The following is a 21863-nucleotide window of genomic DNA, read 5'->3' as shown; positions in this document are numbered from 1 at the left end:
CGATTAGTGTACTGCCAGAATGGAGGTGACTCATGGATTCTGGCACTCATGATTCAGACTCATCTGGAAGAGTAATAAAGAATCAGTCAAATTACCATAACTGTCTTGGGCCCATGAATTTTGCAGTACAGTTTTAAAGTATTTTTATCAACAGTTCTGCTGTGTAGATTTCCAAACGCTCAGCTTCTTAAGCCTTCACCTTGTGCATTCTTCAGAGTATCTGAAGTTCACCACTGCAACTGAACTGAACTTTCCAATGATATATTAGGGATATATATCATTTATATATTCCTATATCATATATATATATACATATATATATGTATATATGTGTGTGTGTATATATATATATATATATATATATATATATATATATATATATATGATATGTTTGGATAACAGCTAGGTTTAGTGTTATAGTAGAGACAAAACTAACAGCAGCTTAAATAACCTAGAATATTTTCTGCTGCCGGATTTCGGAGAGGTTAATTCTTGCCCCCACTGTGGGAACCCACGTTACTACTGCCCTCGAAGTCGACAGTATGAACTCCGCCCCCATGACCACTGTGGGAACTATGCTACCGAATCTCTCAGGAGGCGCAAGCACTTCCGGCCAAAGAGGGTGGGAATGGCTTTCTGGGAAGTGTAGTCCGGAAGTCCCGTAGACAGTCGTACGCTTCCCCAAGGCCGTCTGGAAACGTGAATTCTGGGTAGTTGATCCTCCCGCAGCCTGGGGCGGGGCGGTCTCAGGCACTTCCGCTCGGGTGGCCAGGTTGCTACAGGCTGTTCCGTCGCTGTGGTGAGTGGTTTCTGGTTTCGAGACCCTTCTGAACTTCCCTGGGTGCCAGTACCACCGGCCATTGATTTGGGGAAAAGAGCTGCGTCAGACAGCGGTGGTTTGAGGACTGGAGTGGTGTTTCCCTCCCCAGGGACCCTCTTGGCGTTTGGGGATCTTGTGCTGTGCATGGCCCGGTGGGGGGGGGGGGGGTCTCCCGAGCTCTCTTCCTACGGTCCTGCCCCCCACCCCAGGGCAGCCCACCTTTCCCTCGCTCCGCCTTTTCACTCGGTTGAACATTGAGGGACTTAACATCTGTGTCCAATTTTTTTTTTTTTTTTTTTTTGGTAACATTGGGATGACTTTTCTACCTTGCTTATAATACAGCGGTTTGAGAATTAAACAAGATGGGTTAGGTAAAGCCTTAAAGACAGTTCCTGCCACGTGGTGAATGGTGATCTCTTGGTATTAGACTTTAATTTTTTTAAGTGCTCAGTATCCTGAAAGCCATGAATATCGGATGGAGTGAGAGCTTCAGCTGCAGTGACTCCTGTCATTTCTCTTTGATCCCAATCGGAAGCTTCATAGTCCCCAACCGCTTCTGAAGAGTTACTCCTGTGAAAATTAGTGAGAAAACCTCCTTTAGGATGGCGTCCGAGGCTGGCAGGGAGAGCCCTCACACCCTGTCGCTCTTGTCAATTGTAAGAGACCCAGTTGGGAGGCCCAATTGGAAGAGACCACCTTGCAGGCTGATAACTACCGTAGCTCTTCGTTGCTATCCTAGAGGGAACCAGAATGGCTTTCCTCCCCCAGCGCCGCATCAGCCCAACCAATGAAAGATTGTCAAAACTCAGCCAATGAAAAGCCACCATATTTCCAAGTCCCGGTTAATCCAATGGGCTTTTTGTTTATGACAGCTTGCCCAGTTTCTCCCTTTCCTCGGTGAAAGAGTGGGTTTCCCCTTTGTTCTGCGGACTTGCCTGTGGTTTTGCCATATCCTGCTCGTCCTGGATTGCAGTTCTCTACTATTCCAGTAAAATAACTGGCAGTTTTATTTTTAAGGTTAACATTCCCAAACCGTTTCTGGCTGAAAGTAGGGGGTCTGGAGGAGGGCAGAATATCTCATGATTTCTCAGGGACAGAGACATAATTGTGGCATTTCAGAGCCTCCTCTCTTTCCTTGGTTTTTGTCGAAAAAAAAAAATTGTGTTTCTCGCTGCACCATTGTGGTTATGTCTAAAAATTGCTGATACTTTTGGAGTTACTTATGATGAGTTGAAGACACCAAGACCTAGCTGCTGCCAGCTGTCAACTGTCCTTGCCCTTTTTTTTTTTTTTTTTTTATTTCACGCATCTCTTTTTTTCAAGAATTTGGGATTATGCTGTAGAAAATACTTCTTCGTCCCTAAATATTTGTATTGTTAGCAAAAATTCAACTGAGTAAACGTGAAGACTTCATTGGCTTTATTAAGCGGTTCATAAATTGGGTGGCATCCCATAAAACAAGTAGGAGGGATCTCCCAGGAGTTGTACAGAATGGAAGGTTTTTACGGAAGGAGGGTGGGGCAAGGAAGTTATTAGCAAGTGGAAAGAAAGGATTGTTCTGGGCACGGTCACTTTCCCTTAGAGAGAAGAGCAGGGGATCTTAGGCATCTTGTGGGGATGGAGAGGGTCTGTGTGACAGATTACTGTAGCTGGTGCTTATCGGAGAATTTCTCAGTTTCTGGGGGAGTCTGAAACTGCAGTTAGGTTAGGCATTAAGCCCCAGTTTGGTCACTTGGCCTAAGTGACCGCGTTATAGGGCTGTGTTTTTCTTTTAAACAGTGTCTATTTTCTACGAACAAGGATATTCTCTTCTATACTCACAGGGTCAAAATCAGAAAATGACATTGTTAATATGCTGTTATCTAACCCACAGTCCATATTTAAATTTGTGCTGTTGTTTTTTTTTTTAATTTTTAAAATATTTTTTGAGAGCAAGAGTGCAGGCTGGGGAGGGGCAGAGAGAGAGAGAGAGAGGGAAACACTCTTTAATTGACTCCTTTAATCTGGAATGATTCCTTCATTTTGATCATGATGTTTTTGTTCACGACGTGGAAGCACACTGTATTGGAGAAAGTCCATCTTGTGAAGTTTGTGTGATAGATTTCATGGTTTGATTCAAGTTTTTATTTCAATTACAGCTACTTAACATACAGTATAATATTAGTTTCAGGAATAGAATTCAGTGATTCATCACTTACATACGGCACCCAATGCTCATCGCAAAAAGTGCCCTCCCTGGGGCGCCTGCGTGGCTCCGTCGGTTAAGCATCCGACTTCGGCTCAGGTCATGATCTCGCAGTTTGTGGGTTCGAGCCCCTTGTCAGGCTCTGTGCTGACAGCTCGGAGCCTGGAGCCTGCTTCGGATTCTGTGTCTCTCCATCTCCCGGCCCCTCCCCTGCTCATGCTCTGTGTCTCTGTCTCTCAATAATAAGTAAATGTTAAAAAAAATTTTTTTAAAGAAAAGTGCCCTCCCTAATACTCATCACCCACTTAACACATCCTGCCATTCACCTCCCCTCCAGCAACCCTCAGTTTGTTTTCCAGTTAAGAGTCTCTTTTATAATTTGCCTCTCTCTCTTTTTCCCCCCTACATTCATCTGTTTTGTTTCTTAAATTCCACACTGAGTGAAATCATATGGTATTTGTCTTGCCCTGAGTGGCTTAATTCACTTGGCGTAATACACTCTAGCTCTACCCATGTCATTGCAAATGGCAAGATTTCATTCTTTTTGATGGCTGATTGTACATTTGGGCTCTTTCTATACTTCGGCTATTGTTGATAATGCTGCTATAAACATCGGGGTGGAGTAAATACCTAGTAGTGCAATTGCTGGGTCATAGGGTAATTCTTTTTTTTCTTTAATTTTTTTAATGTTTATTTATTTTTGAGAGAGAGACAGAGACCGAGCATGAGCAGGGGAGGGGCAGAGGGAGATGGAGACACAGAATCTGAAACAGGCTCCAGGCTCTGAGCTGTTATCACAGAGCCTGACATGGGGCTCAAATTCACAAGCTGTGAGATCGTGACTTGAGCTGAAGTCGGACGCTTAACTGACTGAGCCATCTAGTCACCCCAGTTCTATTTTTTCATGTTTATTTATTTTTGAGAAAGTGAGAGAGAGCGAGAAAGCACAAGCGGGGGAAGTGCAGAGAGAGAGGGAGTCAGAGGATCTGAAGCAGGCTCTTTGCTGGCAACAGAGGGCCGAATGTGGGGCTCAAACTCAAGAACCATGAGATCACAGCCTGAGCCGAAGTCAGACGCTTGAACAACTGAGCCACCTGGGCACCCCAATAGTTCTATTTTTAACTTTTGAGGAATCTTTATACTGTTTTCCAGAGTGGCTGCACCAGTTTGCAGTCCCACCGACCATGTAAGAGGGTTCCCCTTTCTCCGCATCCTCTCCAACACCCGTTATTTCCTGTGTTGTTCATTTTAGCCATCGGACAGATGTTAGGTGGTATCTCATTGTAGTTTTGACTTGTATTTTTCCTAATGATGAGTGACATTGAGAATCTTTTCATGTGTCTGTTAGCCATCTATAGGTCTTTTTTTGAAAAATGTCTGTTCATGTCTTTTGACCATTTTTTAACTGGATTATCTGTTAAGTCCATCTGGTCAGTGTTTCATTCAAAACCATTGCTTCCTTGTTGATTTTCTGCCTAAATGATTTGTCCATTGATGGAAGGGGAGTATTCAAGTCCCCCACCATTATTGTATTATTATCAATGAATTCCTTTATGTTTGTTATTAATTGGTTTATATATTTGGGTGCTTCCATGTTGCGGGGGAAAACAGTTGTCCGCAACAATTTAAAAATTATTGTTCAGCTAACACAATATTAGGGAAGACAATGAAGCAGAGTTAACCGATTTTTCAAAGGTTATGAGTGACCTCAGAATAGTCAATGTCAGATTCGGATATCATACAGTGTCTTTTGGTAGAAAATCACATTTATAAGAGAAATTTCACATTACAGAATGTCATCTTTTTTAATATTGGCTACAAAAATAAGAAACTCTGAGTGTATTCAAAGTGTTCTCCAGCTCTCAACAGCTCTAGGATTTGGAAATATTATTCTCCCATTTGTACAGATGACAAAATTGAGGGAAAGAGATGTTATTAAATTACCCAAGATGATACAACTAGTGAGAAGCTGAGGTAGAATTTGAACCCAGATACGATTGCCCCAGAGATGATTCTTAAGTGTTTTTTTTTTTAACATTTATTTATTTTTGAGCAATAGGGATAGAGCATGAGCAGGAGAGAGGCAGAGAGAGAGGGAGACACAGAATCCAAAGCAGACTCTAGACTCTGAGCTGTCAGCACAGAGCCCAGCACAGGGCTCGAACCCATGAACCGCGAGATCATGACCTGAGCCAAAGTCAGACGCTTAACCCACTGAGCCACCCAGGTGTTCTGCCCCAGAGTTGATTCTTGTTGGGTGCATTATGTTGTCTCAATTTCCATCATATCAGAATCTCAGCTGCCACCTTGGAAGCCACAAGACGGCACAAGTCAACACACCAAGTCAACACACAACAGTGAATGTGCGTGAGGGGCAGGAATGGAGTATCCGTGCCCTGATCTGCTCTTCAAGTTGTGTATGGCAGGAGCCACCCCAAGGAAGGGGCTCCTGGGTAATTCACAATAAGCATTCATGTGGGTGAGCATCGTCCCTGGTCACCCATTCATGTCCTTTTCTGCCTTTTCCAGACACTACCAGGCACAGATCTGCCTCAGCAGGACTCTATTCCCAGAATCTGTACATCTCCAGAAGTAGCAAGAGAAAATGACCACATTCAAGGTGCATATGGCTTCCCTTTCTTGCTGGTAAAATTCCATTTCACTCCTCAAAGTGTTACACATTTGTGTCTTTTCCTCGGTGACTCAAGGAGAGCACCAGGCTAAATGACCTGTTTGGTTTTTGGTTTTTGGTTTTTGGTTTTTTGGGGTTTTTTTTAGCATTTGTTTTATTTTGCCATTATTCATTTTTTTTGAAAACAAGTGTGGACAAATTAGTAGGAATGCTTGCTTCACTGCTGACACATTAACTATTTTTATTTCCCCCTACTCTTTCTTGTGCACATTCATAGATTTATTCGCATTCATGATATACACCTAATGTTGACTTGTGTCTTTTTCATTTAGCATTATATAACAGCCCTTATTTATAGTTGCTCCTAGACATTAAGGTGGCTTAGGAGTTTGTTGTAAGGCACACCGCATTGATCATTTTCCTGCCTGTAGCTTTTTCTCCAAAAAATCAATTCTCCGAACACGCTGCCTATTTTTTATCCTCAGCGTACTAAGAACTCAGTAACGAAAGAGTACACATGGTACGTGCCGTGTTAGGATTTTGTAGACAGATATTCAAATACAGCAGAGTGCAACAGGCTCTAACCACTGCTTTATGCAAATATTGTTGGAGATTTTCACACAGGAGGAGCTAGATTCTGTCTTTCCTGTGTCTGAGTCATACCCTGCATGTCTCTTATTACTTACTGGTGTACTTAAAAAAATTTTTTTGGGTGGGGGGCACCTGTGTGGCTCTGTCGGTTAAGCATCCGACTTCAGCTCGGGTCATGATCTCATGGTTTGTGAGTTCAAGCCCCGCCTTGGGCTCTGTGCTGACAGCTCAGAGCCTGGAGCCTGCTTCAGAGTCTGTGTCTCCCTCTCTCTCTGCCCCTCCCCTGTTCATGCTGTCTCTCTCTCAAAAAAAAAATAAACATTAAAAAAAAAAGAAACTTAAAAAAAATTTTTTGTTTTATTATTTTTATTTATTGTTATTATTTAATTATTTTGAGAGAAGGAGAGGGAGGGGCAGAGAAAGGGGGAGAGAGAGAGAATCCCAAGCAAGTTCTGCACTGTCAGCGCAGAGCCCGATGTAGGGCTTGAACTCATGAATGGTTAAGATCATGACCTGAGCCGAAACCAAGAGTCAGGCACTTAACCAACTGAGCCCTCCAGGCACCCCTGGTCTACTTTTATTCCTTCACGTATTGATGAGTTTTTTCAAAATAACATATAACCTTAGGTTTGTATGTGTGTTTTTCAATAATAGATTTTATTTTTTTAGGGCAGTTGAGCATTGACAGTAAAATCCAGCAGAAAGTACAGAGATTGCCCGTGTACCCCCTGCCTCCACACACCCACAGTCCCTCCCATTGTCAACATCCCCCACCAGAGTGGTGCACTGTTACAGTCGATGAACCTGTATTGGGACATCATTATCACCCAGAGTCCCTAGATTACATTAAGATTCACTCTTGATGTTGTTCTTTCTGTCGGTTTGGACTTTATAATGATATGGCCCCACCATTATAGTATCATACAGAGTAGTTTCACTGCTCTAAAAAATCCTGTGTTGCACCTATTTACCCCTCCCTTTCCCTAACCCCTGGCAACCACTGATCTCTTTACAGTCTCCACAGTTGTACCTTTTCCAGAATGTTATATGATTGGAATTGTACAGTATATAACCTTTAAGATTGGCTGCTTATAAATTTAAGGTAAAAACATATCTTTTTTTTGTGGCTTGATAGTTGTTTTTTTCCCCCTTAAATTATATTCTGGTGTTGGGCACCTGGGTGGCTCAGTCAGTTGGTTGAGCATCTGACTTTGGCTCAGGTCACGATCTCACGGTTCATGGGTTCAGGCCCTGCATCGGGCTCTGTGCTGACAGCTTGGAGCCTGGAGCCCTTTTTGGATTCTGTGTCTCCCTCTCTCTCTGCCTCTATCTCTCAAAAATGAATAAATATTAAAAAAAATTTTTTTAATTATATTCTGGTATGGATGTGCATAGTTTATCCATTCACCACCTAAGGGACATCTTGCTTGCTTCCAGCTATAAACTAAGGTATAACTTTAGTTTAAAATATCCAGTCTTGCTGGATTTGCCAGGCACTTAGTTCTGTCTCTGCATTTACTCCTCAGAGCTGTTGTATAAGGAGGTTCTTGATTGCATCTTCCACTTACATATGTAAAATATAGGAAACCTGCTCAGGTTCACACAGGAAACCAACGGTCAAGAACATTAGCCATTCCGTTGAGTAAAAGTGACAGATAAGAAGATAGTATCTCGGCGCTGTCCCTCACAGTGAAGGTTGGTTGTAAGATTGAGGTTATATGTGCTTGGTGTTGTAGGAGGCAGTGACGTTCAAGGACGTGGCTGTGGTCTTCACGGAGGAGGAGCTGGGGCTGCTGGACCCCACCCAGAGGAAGCTGTACCGAGAAGTGATGCTGGAGAACTTCGGGAACCTGGTCTCTGTGGGTGAGGACATGAGCTCTCTGTAACTGAATGTTAGTCTCCAGGAGTAGCTTTGTATCCGTGGGTTTTTGAGGCTTTGGGGCCCTTGAAATGGTTCTCTGAGTTTGGGGATATGACTTTCCTAATATATTTGGGACACACAGCATTGTTTTGTTTTGTTTTGTTTTGATCAATGGGCAAGTTTTTGTTTTGTTGAAGAACTAAATGAACGGTATACAGCTCTACTTTTTGTATTTCTGACCCTATCATGAGTTATAAAACCAGTACAGGGAGCCCTATTATCAACTTTTAATGAAATAAACAAATGAGATACTAGCAAGCTTTTCCCACTCTTCCAAAACATTGAAGAAGAGTAAGTATTTCCTAACATATGTGTAGGAGACTTGGCAAATGATATTTCTTCAAATGGGTCATGAAAAAAGAAAGTTTGAAAAACACTGCTTCTGAATGCTTGAAGAATATGTAGTGGGAACCTAATTCTCCAGTGAATTTTACCTACAACACGTATGACTTTGTGTGCTCGCAGGGCATCAACCATTCGAACGAGATATGGTCCACTTGGTAAGGGAAGGAAAGTTTTGGATGATGAAGTTAGCAACCCAAGGAAAAGGCAATTCGGGTAAGATCCAAGTAACTGTGAGTCGTGGAGGCAACTCACCCGTCTCTTTCACATTTTTCCATGCTCATTTCCATCGCCTTGTTCTAAACTGCCAAACCTCTTTCCTGGATTATTACAACAGCCTTTTTATGGGTTGTCCTGCTTCCACACTTCCCATCCTACATGTGTTATCCACGGGAGCAGCCAAAGTGATCCTTAGGAAGTGTACACGAGATTGCCATTCCTCTGTTCAAAATCCATTATGGCTTCTTTTTTCCCCCTTAAAGTTAAAACCACTTAAAGTGGCTCTTTTTTTTTTTTTTTTTAATTAAAAAAAAATTTTTTTAATGTTTATTTTTTTTTTGAGAGAGAGAGAAAGACAGAGCTTGAGGTGGGGAGGGGCAGAGAGAGAGGGAGACACAGAATCCGAAGCAGGCTCCAGGCTCCGAGCTGTCCGCACAGAGCCCGATGCGGGGCACGAACCCACAAACCGTGAGATCATGACCTGAAGTGACATCAGGTGCTCAACCGACTAATCCACCCACGTGCCCCTAAAGTGGCTCTTAGAGTCCTCCCTGGCCTGTTCTGCATCCCCACTCCCTCTCCTTTGAATACATCTCCTGTTCTCTCTCCATTTTTCTTTCTTTCTCAAGATTTTAAAAAATTTTTTAGATTTTTAAATTTTTTTAACGTTTATTTACTTTTGAGAGAGAGAGGGACAGAGCACGAGCAGGGGAGGGGCAGACAGAAAGGAAGACACAGAATCTAAAACAGGCTCCAGGCTGTGAGCTGTCAGCACAGAGCCCAATGCGGGGCATGAACCCACGAACCGTGAGATCATGACCTGAAGTGACATCAGATGCTCAACCGACTAATCCACCCACGTGCCCCTAAAGTGGCTCTTAGAGTCCTCCCTGGCCTGTTCTGCATCCCCACTCCCTCTCCTTTGAATACATCTCCTGTTCTCTTTCCGTTTTTCTTTCTTTCTCAAGATTTAAAAAAATTTTTTAAATTTGTTTTTTAATTTTTTTAATGTTTATTTTTGAGAGAGAGAGAGAGAGAGAGAGAGAGAGAGAGAGAGGGACAGAGCACGAGCAGGGGAGGGGCAGAGAGAAAGGGAGACACAGAATCTGAAACAGGCTCCAGGCTGTGAGCTGTCAGCACAGAGCCCGACGTAGGGCTCAAACCCACAAGCTGTGAGATCATGACCTGAGCTAAAGTCAGACGCTTAACCGACTGAGCCACCCAGGCACCTCAAGTTTTTTTTTATTTTTAAGTTGTCTCTACACCCAACATGGGGCTTAAACTCACAACCGAGATCAAGAGTCACATGCTCTTATCGATGGAGCCGACCAGGTGCTCCTCTCGCTCCATTTCTCCACCCACATCGCCCTCCCTGCTGTTACGCGGACCTGCCAAGCATACTGTACTCGGCTTATTGCTGACTTTCCAAATTACTAGGAGTGTAGTAGACTAAACGACAACATTTTAAGGTGTGTTTGTCTTGAGGTGTGAACTTTGACACATCTCACTGGGATAATAGCAAGGTGCCTACGGAGCCGTGTTCCTCTTTGGATGCTCGAGGGGAGAGATTTTTCCCTCGGGCTACCAGCATGTGCGGCCTGCCCAGTTCTCGACTCTCATTCTCCCCGCTCCGTCTTCGAAACCAGCGACACTGCATCTCCCTGACCGTTCTTGGGTACTCTCCCTCTGCCCCTCTTCTGCCTCTTGTGTCTGCTGCCTTTCAGGACCCTTCTGATTACATTCCTCCCGGATAATCCAGGACGATCTTCCTCTTTTTCTGATCAGCTGATCAGCAGCCTGCATCGCATCTGCAACCCAGTTAACACAACATAACAAAAGTTCACGGGTTCTGGGGATGGGACACGGACATCTTTCAGGAACCATTATTAAGTCTGTTACAGAAGCTTCTCCCTCAGGGTCCTTTACTTCTTTGCTCTGCCTGGAACAGTCTTTCCCCAAAACTTCCTGCCGGCTCTTCCCTTCTTCCTTCTGGTCTCTGCAGAGTTTTACTACCATGACACAGGCCTTCTGACCATTCTGTTGAAAATACAATGCTGTCTTTACTCTTCCTGCCTTATATTGTGTCTCATATGTCTTTGCCTCTTACCCCTCTCTCTCCAGTGGATATAATCTTCAGGAGGAGAATTTTGATTGATTTGATTATTGATGTGTCCTCAGTGCCTAGACTAGTCCTGGGATATGGCAGATACCTGTAAATGTTTATTGACTTAGTGAATGACTTAATGGATACGAGAAATGGACTGTATTTCTTGCTTGTGGTGATGCAGGATAGTTTATTTTTCTGAACGCTTATTACAGGCTTTTAAATTTATTTTACAGTGCACTAAAAGGTCTTTCATTTGCAATTTGGAAAAAACTGCTGAAGACCAATTTATCTATGTCCAAAGTTTTTCCACCCCATTTTCAACGAAACAGCCCAAAGAAACATCCAGACCTTCTCTAAGAAACCAGTGCATAGGCTTCCTTTTCACCCAGTCACTCATGGAAACCGCTAATAAGTGATCCATAAAGCAGAGTGAATTGAAGATACTGCAGAACATGTCTTGTCCTCAAATGGCCGGCTATCCAGTTTCTACTTATTTAGATGTAATCACACTTAAGTTTGATTCTTTATGTACCCTTGACTTGTATCACAAGGAAATTTCTTTTTTGATGTTAAAATATTTATTTATTTACTTTTTATGTATTTTTAATTTATATCCAAGTTAGTTAACATACAGTGTAATAATGATTTCAGGAATAGAATTTAGTGATTCATCACTTACTTTGAACAGTCAGTGCTCATCCCAACAAATGTCCTCCTTAATGCCCCTCACCCATTTAGCCCATCCCCACCACCCAACACCCCGCCAGCAACCCTCAGTTTGTTCTCTGTATGTAAGAGTCTCTGATGGTTTGTCCCCCTCCCTGTTTTTATATTATTGTTGCTTCCCTTCCCTTATGTTCATCTGTTTTCACAAGGAAACTTCTAAGCACTGTGCTTGTGACCATATAGGCAGGCAAACATGCTTTCCCTATGGCTTTCCTTTTATAGGGGGCATAGTCATTTCTGGAAAGAAATACTTCTTTTTTTAAAGGTTTTTATTGTAATTCCAGTTAATGTGCCATGTTACATCAGTTTCAGGTGTACAATATAGTGATTCAGCAATTGCATACATCACCTCATGCTCATCACAACAGATGCACTCCTTGATCGCCATCAGCCATTTCACCCCCCCCCCCCCCCCCCCCCCCACATCTCCCTTCTGGTAACTACCGGTTTTTTCTCTGTAGTTTCTTGGTTGGTCTCTGGTTTCTTTCCCCCCTTTGTTCATTTGTCTTCTTTCTTAAATTCCACGGATGAGTGAAATCACATGGTATTTGTCTTTCTTTGACTTATTTTACTTAGTATTGTACCCTCTAGATCCATCCATGTCATTGCCCATAGCAAGATTTCGTTCTTTCTTCTAGCCAGATAATGTTCCATTGTGTGTATATACCACATCTTTATCCATTTATCGGTTGATGGACACTTGGGCTGCTTCCGTAATTTGGCTATTGTTAATAACACTGCTATAAACATAGGGATGCATGCACGTATCCCTTTGAATTAGTTTTTTAATATTCTTTGGGTGAATAGCTGGTAGTGCAGTTGCTGGATGGTAGGTTAGCTCTGTTTTTAACTTTCTGAGGAGCCCCCATACTGTTTCCACAGTGGCTGAACCAGTTTGCATTCCCACCAACAGTACACAACTCCTCACCAACACTTGCTGTCTTCTGTGTTTTTGATTTTAGCCATTCTGACAGGTCTTTTGATAGGGATTGTGTCAAGTATGTAGATTGCTTTGGGTAGTACAGACATTTTAACAGTTACTTGCTCTTTCAGTCTCAGAGCATGGGATGTCTTTCCATTTCTTTGTGTCATCTTCAGTTTCTTTCATCAGTGTTTTATAGTTTTCAGAGTATAGGTCTTTCACTTCTTTGGTTAGCATAATTCCTACGTATCTCATTATTTTTAGTGCATGTGTAAATGGGATTGATTCCTTAGTTTCTCTTTCTGCTGCTTCATTACTGGTGTGTAGAAACGCAACAGATTTCTGTACATTGAATTTGTATCCTGTGACTCCACTGAATTCATTTATCAGTTCTGGCAGTTTTTTGGTGGAATCTTTCAGGTTTCCTATATAGGGTATTATGGCTTCTGCAAATAGTGAAAGTTTGACTTCTCCTTTACTGATGTGTATGCTTTTTATTTCTTTCATTTATTTATTTATTTTTAATGTTTATTCATTTTTGAGAGAGAGAGAGACAGAGACAGACAGACAGAGCACGAGCAGGGGAGGGGCAAAGAGAGGGAGACACAGAATCCGAAGCAGGCTCCAACCTCTGAGCTGTCAGCACAGAGCCCGACGTGGGGCTCGAACCCGCAAACCATGAGATCATGACCTGAACTGAAGTCGGACACTTAACCGACTAAGCCACTCAGGTGCCCCCCAGGTGCTCTTCAGATCTCCCGTTTCCATGCTCTATGTCCGTGGGCTGTTTGTCCTGCTTTCCTTCCTTTTAATTTATATCCAGGTTAGTTAACATACAGTGTAATAATGATTTCAGGAATAGAATTTAGTGATTCATCACTTACAGAGCAGCCCCAAAGACTTCAGGCTGTCCCCGAGCCAAGCCTGCTGACTTACAGCTCCAGGCTTTAAGCACCGCTGGTTGCAAGAACTCATGAAATTTGGCCCCTCTTGCTTTCCAAGCCAATTGCCGTGGGGATTCATTTTCCCCGTGCGCTCCCGTGTGCTCGTCTGTCTCACCCCCTCTCCACAACTACAGCTCCCTCTTCACCACAGCAGCCATGATCCGTTTCTCTCCCAAACTGTGGCCCCACACTTCCTGACTCCTCTGCGGCTTCTTCTCTACCTTTAGTTACAGAGTTTGTGCTGCCATTGTTCAGGTTGATTTCTGGGGTATTTAGGATGTCTCATAGTTATCTACTTGTATTCATGGGACAGTTCATGGGTACTCTTATTCCATTGCCATCTTCCTTCTTCCCCCCAAATACTTCTCTTTTAAAAAAATATTTTTTTAAGTAATTTCTACACCCGACATGGGGCTTGAACTTACAACACCAAGATCCAGAGTCATGTGCTTTACTGACTGACCCAACCAAGCACCCCTAGAACATCTTTTTTTTTTTTTTAATATTTTAAAAGTTTATTTATTTTTAAAGAGACAGAGGCAGCATGAGCAGGGGAGGGGCAGAGACAGAGAGAGAGAGAGAGAATCCCAAATAGGCTCTGCACTGTCAGCACAGAGCCCAACACGGGGCTCAAACTCCCGAACTGTGAGATCATGACCTGAGCCAAAACCAAGAATCGTATGCTTAACCGACTGAGCCACCCAGGCGCCCCAAGAAAATCTTTTTTAAAAATGAGGATTCTGATGTCTTTTCCTAGATAGCTGCCCAACAAGTGGAGAAGAAAAAAAAAATCTCAACTTCCTGATCTCTCAAGATAGTAATCAGCTTGAAAGGTTTTGTTTTGCACAGTTTGCCCATCTACAGCGCATTGGCATCTTCCAAAGCCTACATCCACCCCACTGTTGCCAAGTTTCCTCTCCATTTGCCAGAAGGGGAGGAGATGAAAGTAACCCCAGTCACACAGCTGAATGTTGTCTATACCTGATCGTTTTGGTCAAAAATTAAGGTATCTATTTCTGCACCTTTATTTTCTACAAATTTAGCCATTAAAGAATAATCATTTCACATGATTTCCATGCATTTATCATGAAGCCTATTGTTTCATCTGCAGTTGATGAACATTATAACCTGGAAAGTATCAGGAAACAGCCCACTCAAAATTGTCACCTCCTTGGAGAGACTTCTTATATCCCCCGCCCAAAGAAAACTATTTTAATGTTTATTTATTTTTGAGAGAGAGACACACACACACACACACACACACACACACACACAAAGTGTGAGCAGGGGAGGGGCAGAGAGAGAGGGAGACACAAAAGCTGAAGCAGGCTCTAGGCTCTGAGCTGAGGGCACAGATCCTGATGCAGGGCTTGAACCCACGAACCATGAGATCATGACCTGAGCTGAAGTCGGATGCTTAACCGACTGAGTCGCCCTGATGCCCCAAAGAAAACTATTTTAAAGGGACAGTTTATTAAATATAACCATAAACTAGCATGTACCAAGAGGTGCATACACACCTATTAATATTTTTCCAAGTTTTTGCCCTTAGGACTTTCCATTTGAACGCTTTGTTTAATTATAGACTTGCTGAGTTCCTGAACTAAGTTTTCAAACTTTTTAGAGCACAAGCCCTACTAGGAAATGCATCTTTCAGTGTATCCAAAAGAAACATTTCATTTGTGTGTAGATTTATGTGTACGACTTTATAAGAATTCTTGCAATCACCCCATTCCTATGAATAATGATACTCTGATGATTTCTGTCCCTTTTTTTCTAAATGCTTATTGAATGATTTTAAATTTATTTTACAGCCAACTAAAAGGCTATAGTTTTCAGTCAGAAAAACTCATGTGAAAGCCCAATATTCTACATCCAAAGATTTTCCACACTCTGTTTAGTATGAGACAGTCCAGAAGCCTCAGAAGAAACCGGTGCATAAGCCTTTATGTATCCTTTCCACCCCTCGCGGTTCTTGCCATCTTCCAGTTCTTTCGTTAGGAACACCACCCTCCTTGTGGATATTCCTGTGGGGTACAAATTTCTGACCTCACAGTAAAACTGCAGTTTCCTGTCCCTTTTTAATTTCAGGTATCTTAATTAAGTTACTACATATATTAGCACAAAAATAAGATGAGCTACACATATTGTGTAGAATTTGCGGGAATACTTAGAACATATAGATATAATCAGTTTCGGGTGCTTGATATATAGGATTGCAAAGAGTCTAAGCAACTGTAAGGTTTCGAGGGACAGTTCACACAGACCTCCTGTACTTGACACCGACTAAAAGTTTGAGGGGTTCCCAAAATTGCCTTCAGATTGAATAATTTTCTAAAAGGGCTGGTAGAATTCACTGAAAGCTGTTATGCTTAGTTTATTGCAGGAAAGGCATGAGAAAAAGCATAGGAGAGAGAGTTTAGAGAAGTATCATACGCAGTTTCCATTGTCTTGTCTCCATAGAATCAGGGACGTGTTATTGTGTTACTTTCCAAAATGAAAGTGTACGGTTATACACAGGATATTGGCAATTAGGGAAACTCATGTGATGCTCAGTGTCCAGAGTAATTATTGGAGCTCTGTCACATGACCATTCAGTGTAGACTGAATGGTTTCATATGGTTATTCTCAGTCTCTTGGTCCATGCCACCAGGTGATTGAAAGCCCCACCCAACATCATGTTCTTAGTTTTTCTGCTGTGGTCAGTGTCATCCCTAAATCATACTGTTAAAGTAATCTAATGTGACCGAAGTCCCTATTGCGCTCATTTCAGGCATGACATTCCAGGGGCATAGAACTGTCTCTTTGATGTTGAGGACAGGCCTCGTTGTTTATATAACTTATTTGCTGCATATTTTACTATTTAAGAATTGACACCGATTTATGAAATTGAGTGGAAATCACAAAATTAATATGTATCATTATCATTTTTGTTAATTCTTTGATTTCTAACTTGTCCATTACATATGAGGCTTAGCATGATTCTAAATTTGTTTCATTGGTGCTTAGTGGATAGGACCCTACTGGATTACCTCTTGGTTTCTGTAGGCATTTAAACCAGAGACCATGGTACACACTAGAAGGATGTAGGGAATAGTCCCTGGGTTCATTAAACTCTCATGCTCTTTCCTAACTGTTAAATCTTGAGGACACCGAACAAAGCCTTCATTTGCCCACATCTCTGCATTCTTTGTCTTTTAGGAGACAAAATCCAACACAAGATGGAGACTATTCCTAAAGTGGAACCACATGAAGAACTTTCCTGCTGGCAAATCTGGCAGCATATTGCAGATGACTTAACCTGGTGTCACGACTCCATGATAAAGAGTTCTCAATTCCACAGACAATGGGATTCACTCAGCCACGTTGAGGCAGCACGGTCTATAACCCACACAGGCCAGAAGACTTCCCTGGGAAATGAGTGCAAAAAGATCTTTAGTGAGACCTCCCACTGTGATCTTCAACACATAAACTCAGGGGAGAAGTCTCACACATGTCGCGAGTGTGGGAAATGCTTCTTTTATAGCTCAGCGCTTCGTATTCATCAGAGAGTTCACCTGGGAGAGAAACGGTATAGGTGTGATGAGTGTGGGAAGGAATTCAGTCAGAGCTCATGCCTGCAAACTCATCAGAAAATCCACACCATAGGGAAGCCATTCAAATGTGGGGAATGTGGGAAAGGCTTCAGTCGTAGATCAGAACTTAGTAATCATTGCAGGTTACACTCGGGAGAGAAACTTTATAAGTGTGAGGGATGTGGAAAGGCCTTCATTAATGCTTGCCATCTTCAGGACCATCAGAGAGTCCATACCGGGGAGAAGCCATTCAAGTGTGATATCTGTGGTAAGAACTTCCGTCGTAGATCAGCACTTAATAGTCATTGTGTGGTCCACACGGGAGAAAAACCATACAAGTGTGAGGAGTGTGGGAAGTCCTACACTTGGCGTTCACGTCTTCGTATCCATAAGAAGGTCCACATGGGACAGAAACCATACAAATGTGAAGAATGTGGAAAGAGCTTCTTTTCTAGGACACATCTTTATTATCATCGGAGGTTCCACACAGAGGAGAAACCTTATAATTGTAAGGAATGTGGGAAGAGCTTCAGGTGGGTCTCACCTCTTTTGACACATCAGCGAGTCCACAGTGGAGAAAAACCATTCAAATGTGAAGAATGTGGGAAGGGATTTGGTCAGAAATCGTGCCTGCAAGCTCATCAGAAAGTCCACACCAGAGAAAAGCCATACAAATGTGAGGAATGTGGGAAGGGCTACAAGACGAGCTTGGATCTTGATGTGCACCAGAGTGTCCATTTGGGAGAGAACCCATACACCTGTAGGACATGTGGTAAGCACTTCACTAGGACCTCAAATCTTAAAGTTCATCAGAGAGTCCACACTGGAGAGAAACCGTACAAATGTAATGCGTGTGGTAAGGTCTTCAGTCAATCTGGACATCTAAAATCTCATCAGAGAGTTCACACAGGGGAGAAACCTTACAAGTGTGAGATATGCAGTAAGCAGTTCAGTTCCAGTTCGTATGTTAAAATTCATCACAGAATCCACGTTGAGGATAAATCTCATTCTGTCTCATAGGAGAGAAAACATTTGTTTCATTAAAGTGAATGTTTCAGCCGTAGCTGAATGCATCCTGGTGATCCCAAGGTCACATAAGTGGTGCAGTGTACAAGGTACAAGAACCTTGGCAGTTGTAGCTATCACTCAAGACAAAGGCCTAAATATAATAATTTCTTTAGGCCTTTATCAGATTCTAATGGTGGACGTTAAAATCGATGTCCCCTGAAATAGAAGCTTCATGAGGGCAGGGAGTTTGTTTGCTGCTGAGTCTATACAATCAGCATTGAATAGCACTCTGTGTATGCACTTAGTACACATTTGTTAAATGAATCAAAAGGAAGAGAGAATTAGGGAAGATTGTGGAGTAGGAGGACGCTAAGCTCCTCTCCTCTCATCGATGCAACTAGACAACACTCACATCAGCGTAAATAACCCAGAAATTGACCCCGACACTGGCAGAACAAAGTCAACATCTAAAGGTAGAGAAGAGGCCATATCAGAGAAGGTAGGAAGGGCAAAGATGCAGTTCGGGAGGGAGCCAGACTGGCCGTCTGTGGAGGGGAAGGAACCAGTGGTGTAGAGAAGACAAAAAACAGACTGTCACACTGGGGAGCCCACATGGGGAAGATGAATCCCTGTAACACTTGGCTTTGAAAGCGAGAGGGGCCAAATGGCATGAGTTCTTAGCAGCCAGCTGGACTTAAAGCCTGGATTTCCAGTGTCTGTGGGCTGGGCTCTGGGAGAGCACGATGAACAGCTGGTGGAGACACAAACAGGAATCAACAGTTTGGCAAATGCCAGGGGCAGACAGGAGGGAGAGCAATTTACTGAGTGTGGCCTGGAGAGGCAGGGATCATGGGGACACTCCTTTGGGAACAAAGGAGGGAACCATTTCCCTCCCTGCCCCCCCCCCCCCAGCATAAGCACATGGGTACCTGCTGGAGCCAGCACGGCGCCCACACTCCTTACCTAACTTGGTTACACCAGCCCCTGCCCCCCTGTGCTCTGGTGGGTCTGCCTTTCTCAATCACACCTGCTTCAGTCCCGGCACTGTGAAGACCAGAGCAAACCTACCTTGTCTCCTGACCTGTGTGTTTTGCAGAATATCAGTTCCAGAGGTGGCAGCTTCAACAGGTCTCATTTCACAAGCAGACCAGCACATACCATTAAAATGGGCTCTACCCAGCTGGGACCAAACACTGCCCACAATAGGCAAAGAGAGTCTCTGCAGGTGACCAGACTGAATAAAAAGAGCCCAGGACACAGCACTGGGGCACAGGCAACACACATAGGAGACCCTGCCCCTGAAGCGACAGGTCCCAGGAAACAGGAGACCATGCACTGCGGGGCACTACAGGACTTGTTCTTCATAAGGGCATTACCTTCGAGAGCAAGAGACACAGCTGACTTTCCTAATATGCAGAAATAGACATGGAGACAAAATGAGATGGGAATATCTCCCAAATGAAAGTACAGGACCACACCACAGCAAGAGACCTAAGCGAAATGAATATAAGTAATATTCCAGACAGAGAATTTAAAGTAATGATCACAGATACTCACTGGGTTTGAGAAGAGTGGAGGACATCACTGAGACCCTTAATAGATTAAAAAGAACCAAGCAGAGATGAACACAATAAATTAAAAATGCACTTGATGGGATAAGAAGAAGGTGAGATGAAACAGGAATGAATGAATGTCCTGGAAGACAGAGTAATGGAAAGTAAGCCACACAAATGAGAGGAAGAAAATCATGGAGATTGAGGATAGGGAACTCAATGACTCCATCAAGCATAATAGCATAATAACATTTGCATTAAAGGGACCCCAAAAGAAGAGAAAAGGGGGCAGAAATGTTACCTGAAGAAATAATAGCTGAAAACTCACCTAATGTGAGGAAGGAAACAGATAACCAGATCCAGGAGGCACAGAGATCCACCCAAAAAGTCAGCCCAAGGATGTCCACACCAAGATACGTGTTTGTTAAAATGGCAAAAAGTGATAAAATATTTTAAATGAACCAAAGAGGCAAAAAATGTGCAATGTTTACAAATTGTATCTGGAAAAGGAAACCAGCAAAAAACTAATAAATAATTCTGAGGAACAAATAGTTGAAATGCAGAAATACACTGAGTACTGTGTTCCACATCACTATTTTGGTAGTTTCCTATTATGGTTGGCTCTGGCTATCAGCCTGTGTTCTGAGGTTGAATTCTTATTTTTCATGTCTTGATCTCATAGCCCATGGTTTACACAGTAGCAGTTGAACTCTTGTGATTTTTCTCACATTGCAGACTGAAACAATTTAACTTCACAATAATTGGCCACTGCACATATCTTAATTGAATTTTCTCAACAAAGTTAAGGCAAGGGCTCAAAGAAACACTAAAAACATCAGATTTATATAGTAGTGATAAAAAATTTTTCTTAATTTTGAATTTATCATTGAGTTTTAAATTTCTGCATTTCCATGTAGTCTTTGATATGATTGCCTTCTAATTGTTGTAGGATTTTTTTTAAATCAAACTTCTGTGGTAGAAATTTATGCCAATTTGAAGGACATTTAATTTGTCAGCTTCCCATATTTTCCCCTCATCCCCATGAAAATAAATACTAGAAAAATTGGGGATTTGGTGATTGCATCAAATACATTAATTACAGGGTGCAGAAATGACAGTTATATGTTTTTCTTGGTGACAATAAACATTTTTTTGAAAAGCAGTATATTTCAGAATGTGTAACATGCAACTTCGATCTGGAAATCATACTATAGGAACATACTATGAGATTCAAACAATGAAAAAATGAATACCACATCAATAACGTCACAGAGTTTTAACAATGGAAATAACAAGTGTTCAATAAGAATTTGTTTAAATTTCATATATTCCCGTAATAACATGGGGCCATTAAATTAATGTCAAGGACATGTAATAGCAGGAGAAGAACATAATAAAAGCTTTGTGAAATCAGACCATAGCCTTCCTAGTGTAATAAATTCATAATTCTGTGTATTATGTGTTTATATACATACATAACACAGAAATGGATACTCTAAATGATATTCTTTGGCAAGGAGTATTTGGTGGTGTTTTCCATTCTGTAATTCTGTTGTGTTTTTATTTCTCAGTGAACATCGATTTGATCAAACTGGCAAATTCCAATAGAATTTGAAAGATGATTAGGAGTCCCTTATAGTTGGGTCACCTACTAAGATTGTTCTGCATTATCATATGGCGGATAAGATGAAAACTAAGGAATAAGACATAATTTGTATTCACAGATAAACTAATGAGTATGGTCAACCATGTTTGTTTTTGACGCACAAGATTCATCTTGAGGCATAAGCCAGGGAGCAGGCAAATACTGGAGATAGTAAAGTGGTTATGTTGTGGAGGTTAAGAAAAATGCTTTGAAGAAAAAATGTGCCTGGGTAGGGATCTTACAGAGCATTATAGCGTTGGAGCCTCTAAGGAGAAAGAAGCTTTGGATGCCATTCCACACTCCGTGGATGCCATGGTGATATTTTAAGTGTATTGACTGAGGGGTTTACTTACAAAGTGTATCTAATAGATTCATTTTCATAATCAATTTTCTGGGCTCTATCTCCACAGAATACTAGATCCTGCGATCCATGCTATCTCAATTTGCATAGTGGCTTGAGGGTCCCTTCTACCACCTTCAGGTTCTGTGACTTGCTGAGAGGACACAGAATATAGTTGGATTTAGGACTATATTTCAGTGAAAGAATACATGTGTGAAATGTCTACAACAGGACTACAAAAGAAAGGGGTTTTGAAAGGGGTTCTTTAAAAAAAATATTCATTTTTGATAGCACGAGTGGGGGAGGCACAGGGACAGAGGGGGACAGAGGATC

General features: G+C 42.2%; 1 protein-coding gene across 5 annotated transcripts; it reads left to right on the top strand.

The window, feature by feature from the left end:
- The first annotated feature begins 674 nt into the window (after positions 1–674).
- LOC132690646 (uncharacterized) lies at positions 675–20960 on the top strand. 5 transcript variants are annotated; one of them, XM_078438349.2, is made up of 5 exons: positions 675–799; positions 5535–5625; positions 7965–8091; positions 8615–8707; positions 16611–20960. In XM_078438349.2, exons 2-5 carry the CDS (start codon positions 5611–5613, stop codon positions 18002–18004), a joined length of 1629 nt encoding a protein of 542 aa, XP_078294475.1. In that variant the 5' UTR covers positions 675–799; positions 5535–5610; the 3' UTR covers positions 18005–20960. The 5 variants fall into 5 exon arrangements, with proteins under 5 accessions (XP_078294475.1, XP_078294476.1, XP_078294478.1 ...); XM_078438352.2 differs by having other exon boundaries at positions 773–799; positions 5535–5651; XM_060651347.3 differs by lacking the exon at positions 675–799 and adding an exon at positions 4843–5422 and having other exon boundaries at positions 5535–5651.
- Positions 20961–21863: the final 903 nt, after the last annotated feature.

Source organism: Panthera onca, chromosome E2 (assembly GCF_046562875.1).
Source record: "Panthera onca isolate mPanOnc1 chromosome E2, mPanOnc1 haplotype 2, whole genome shotgun sequence".
NCBI classification, from domain to species: Eukaryota; Metazoa; Chordata; class Mammalia; order Carnivora; family Felidae; genus Panthera; species Panthera onca.
The sequence above is the reverse complement of the archived record's forward strand: the minus strand, read 5'-3'. Positions and strand labels throughout refer to the sequence as shown.

Excerpts from the sequence above, each read along its gene's own strand:
- LOC132690646 (XM_060651347.3), top strand. The coding sequence starts at position 5,270 with ATGTTGTCTCAATTTCCATCATATCAGAATCTCAGCTGCCACCTTGGA. Across the intron at positions 5,652-7,964 it reads ATGGCTTCCCTTTCTTGCTG|GAGGCAGTGACGTTCAAGGA; the intron begins GTAAAATTCCAT and ends TTGGTGTTGTAG. Across the intron at positions 8,092-8,614 it reads CGGGAACCTGGTCTCTGTGG|GGCATCAACCATTCGAACGA; the intron begins GTGAGGACATGA and ends GTGTGCTCGCAG.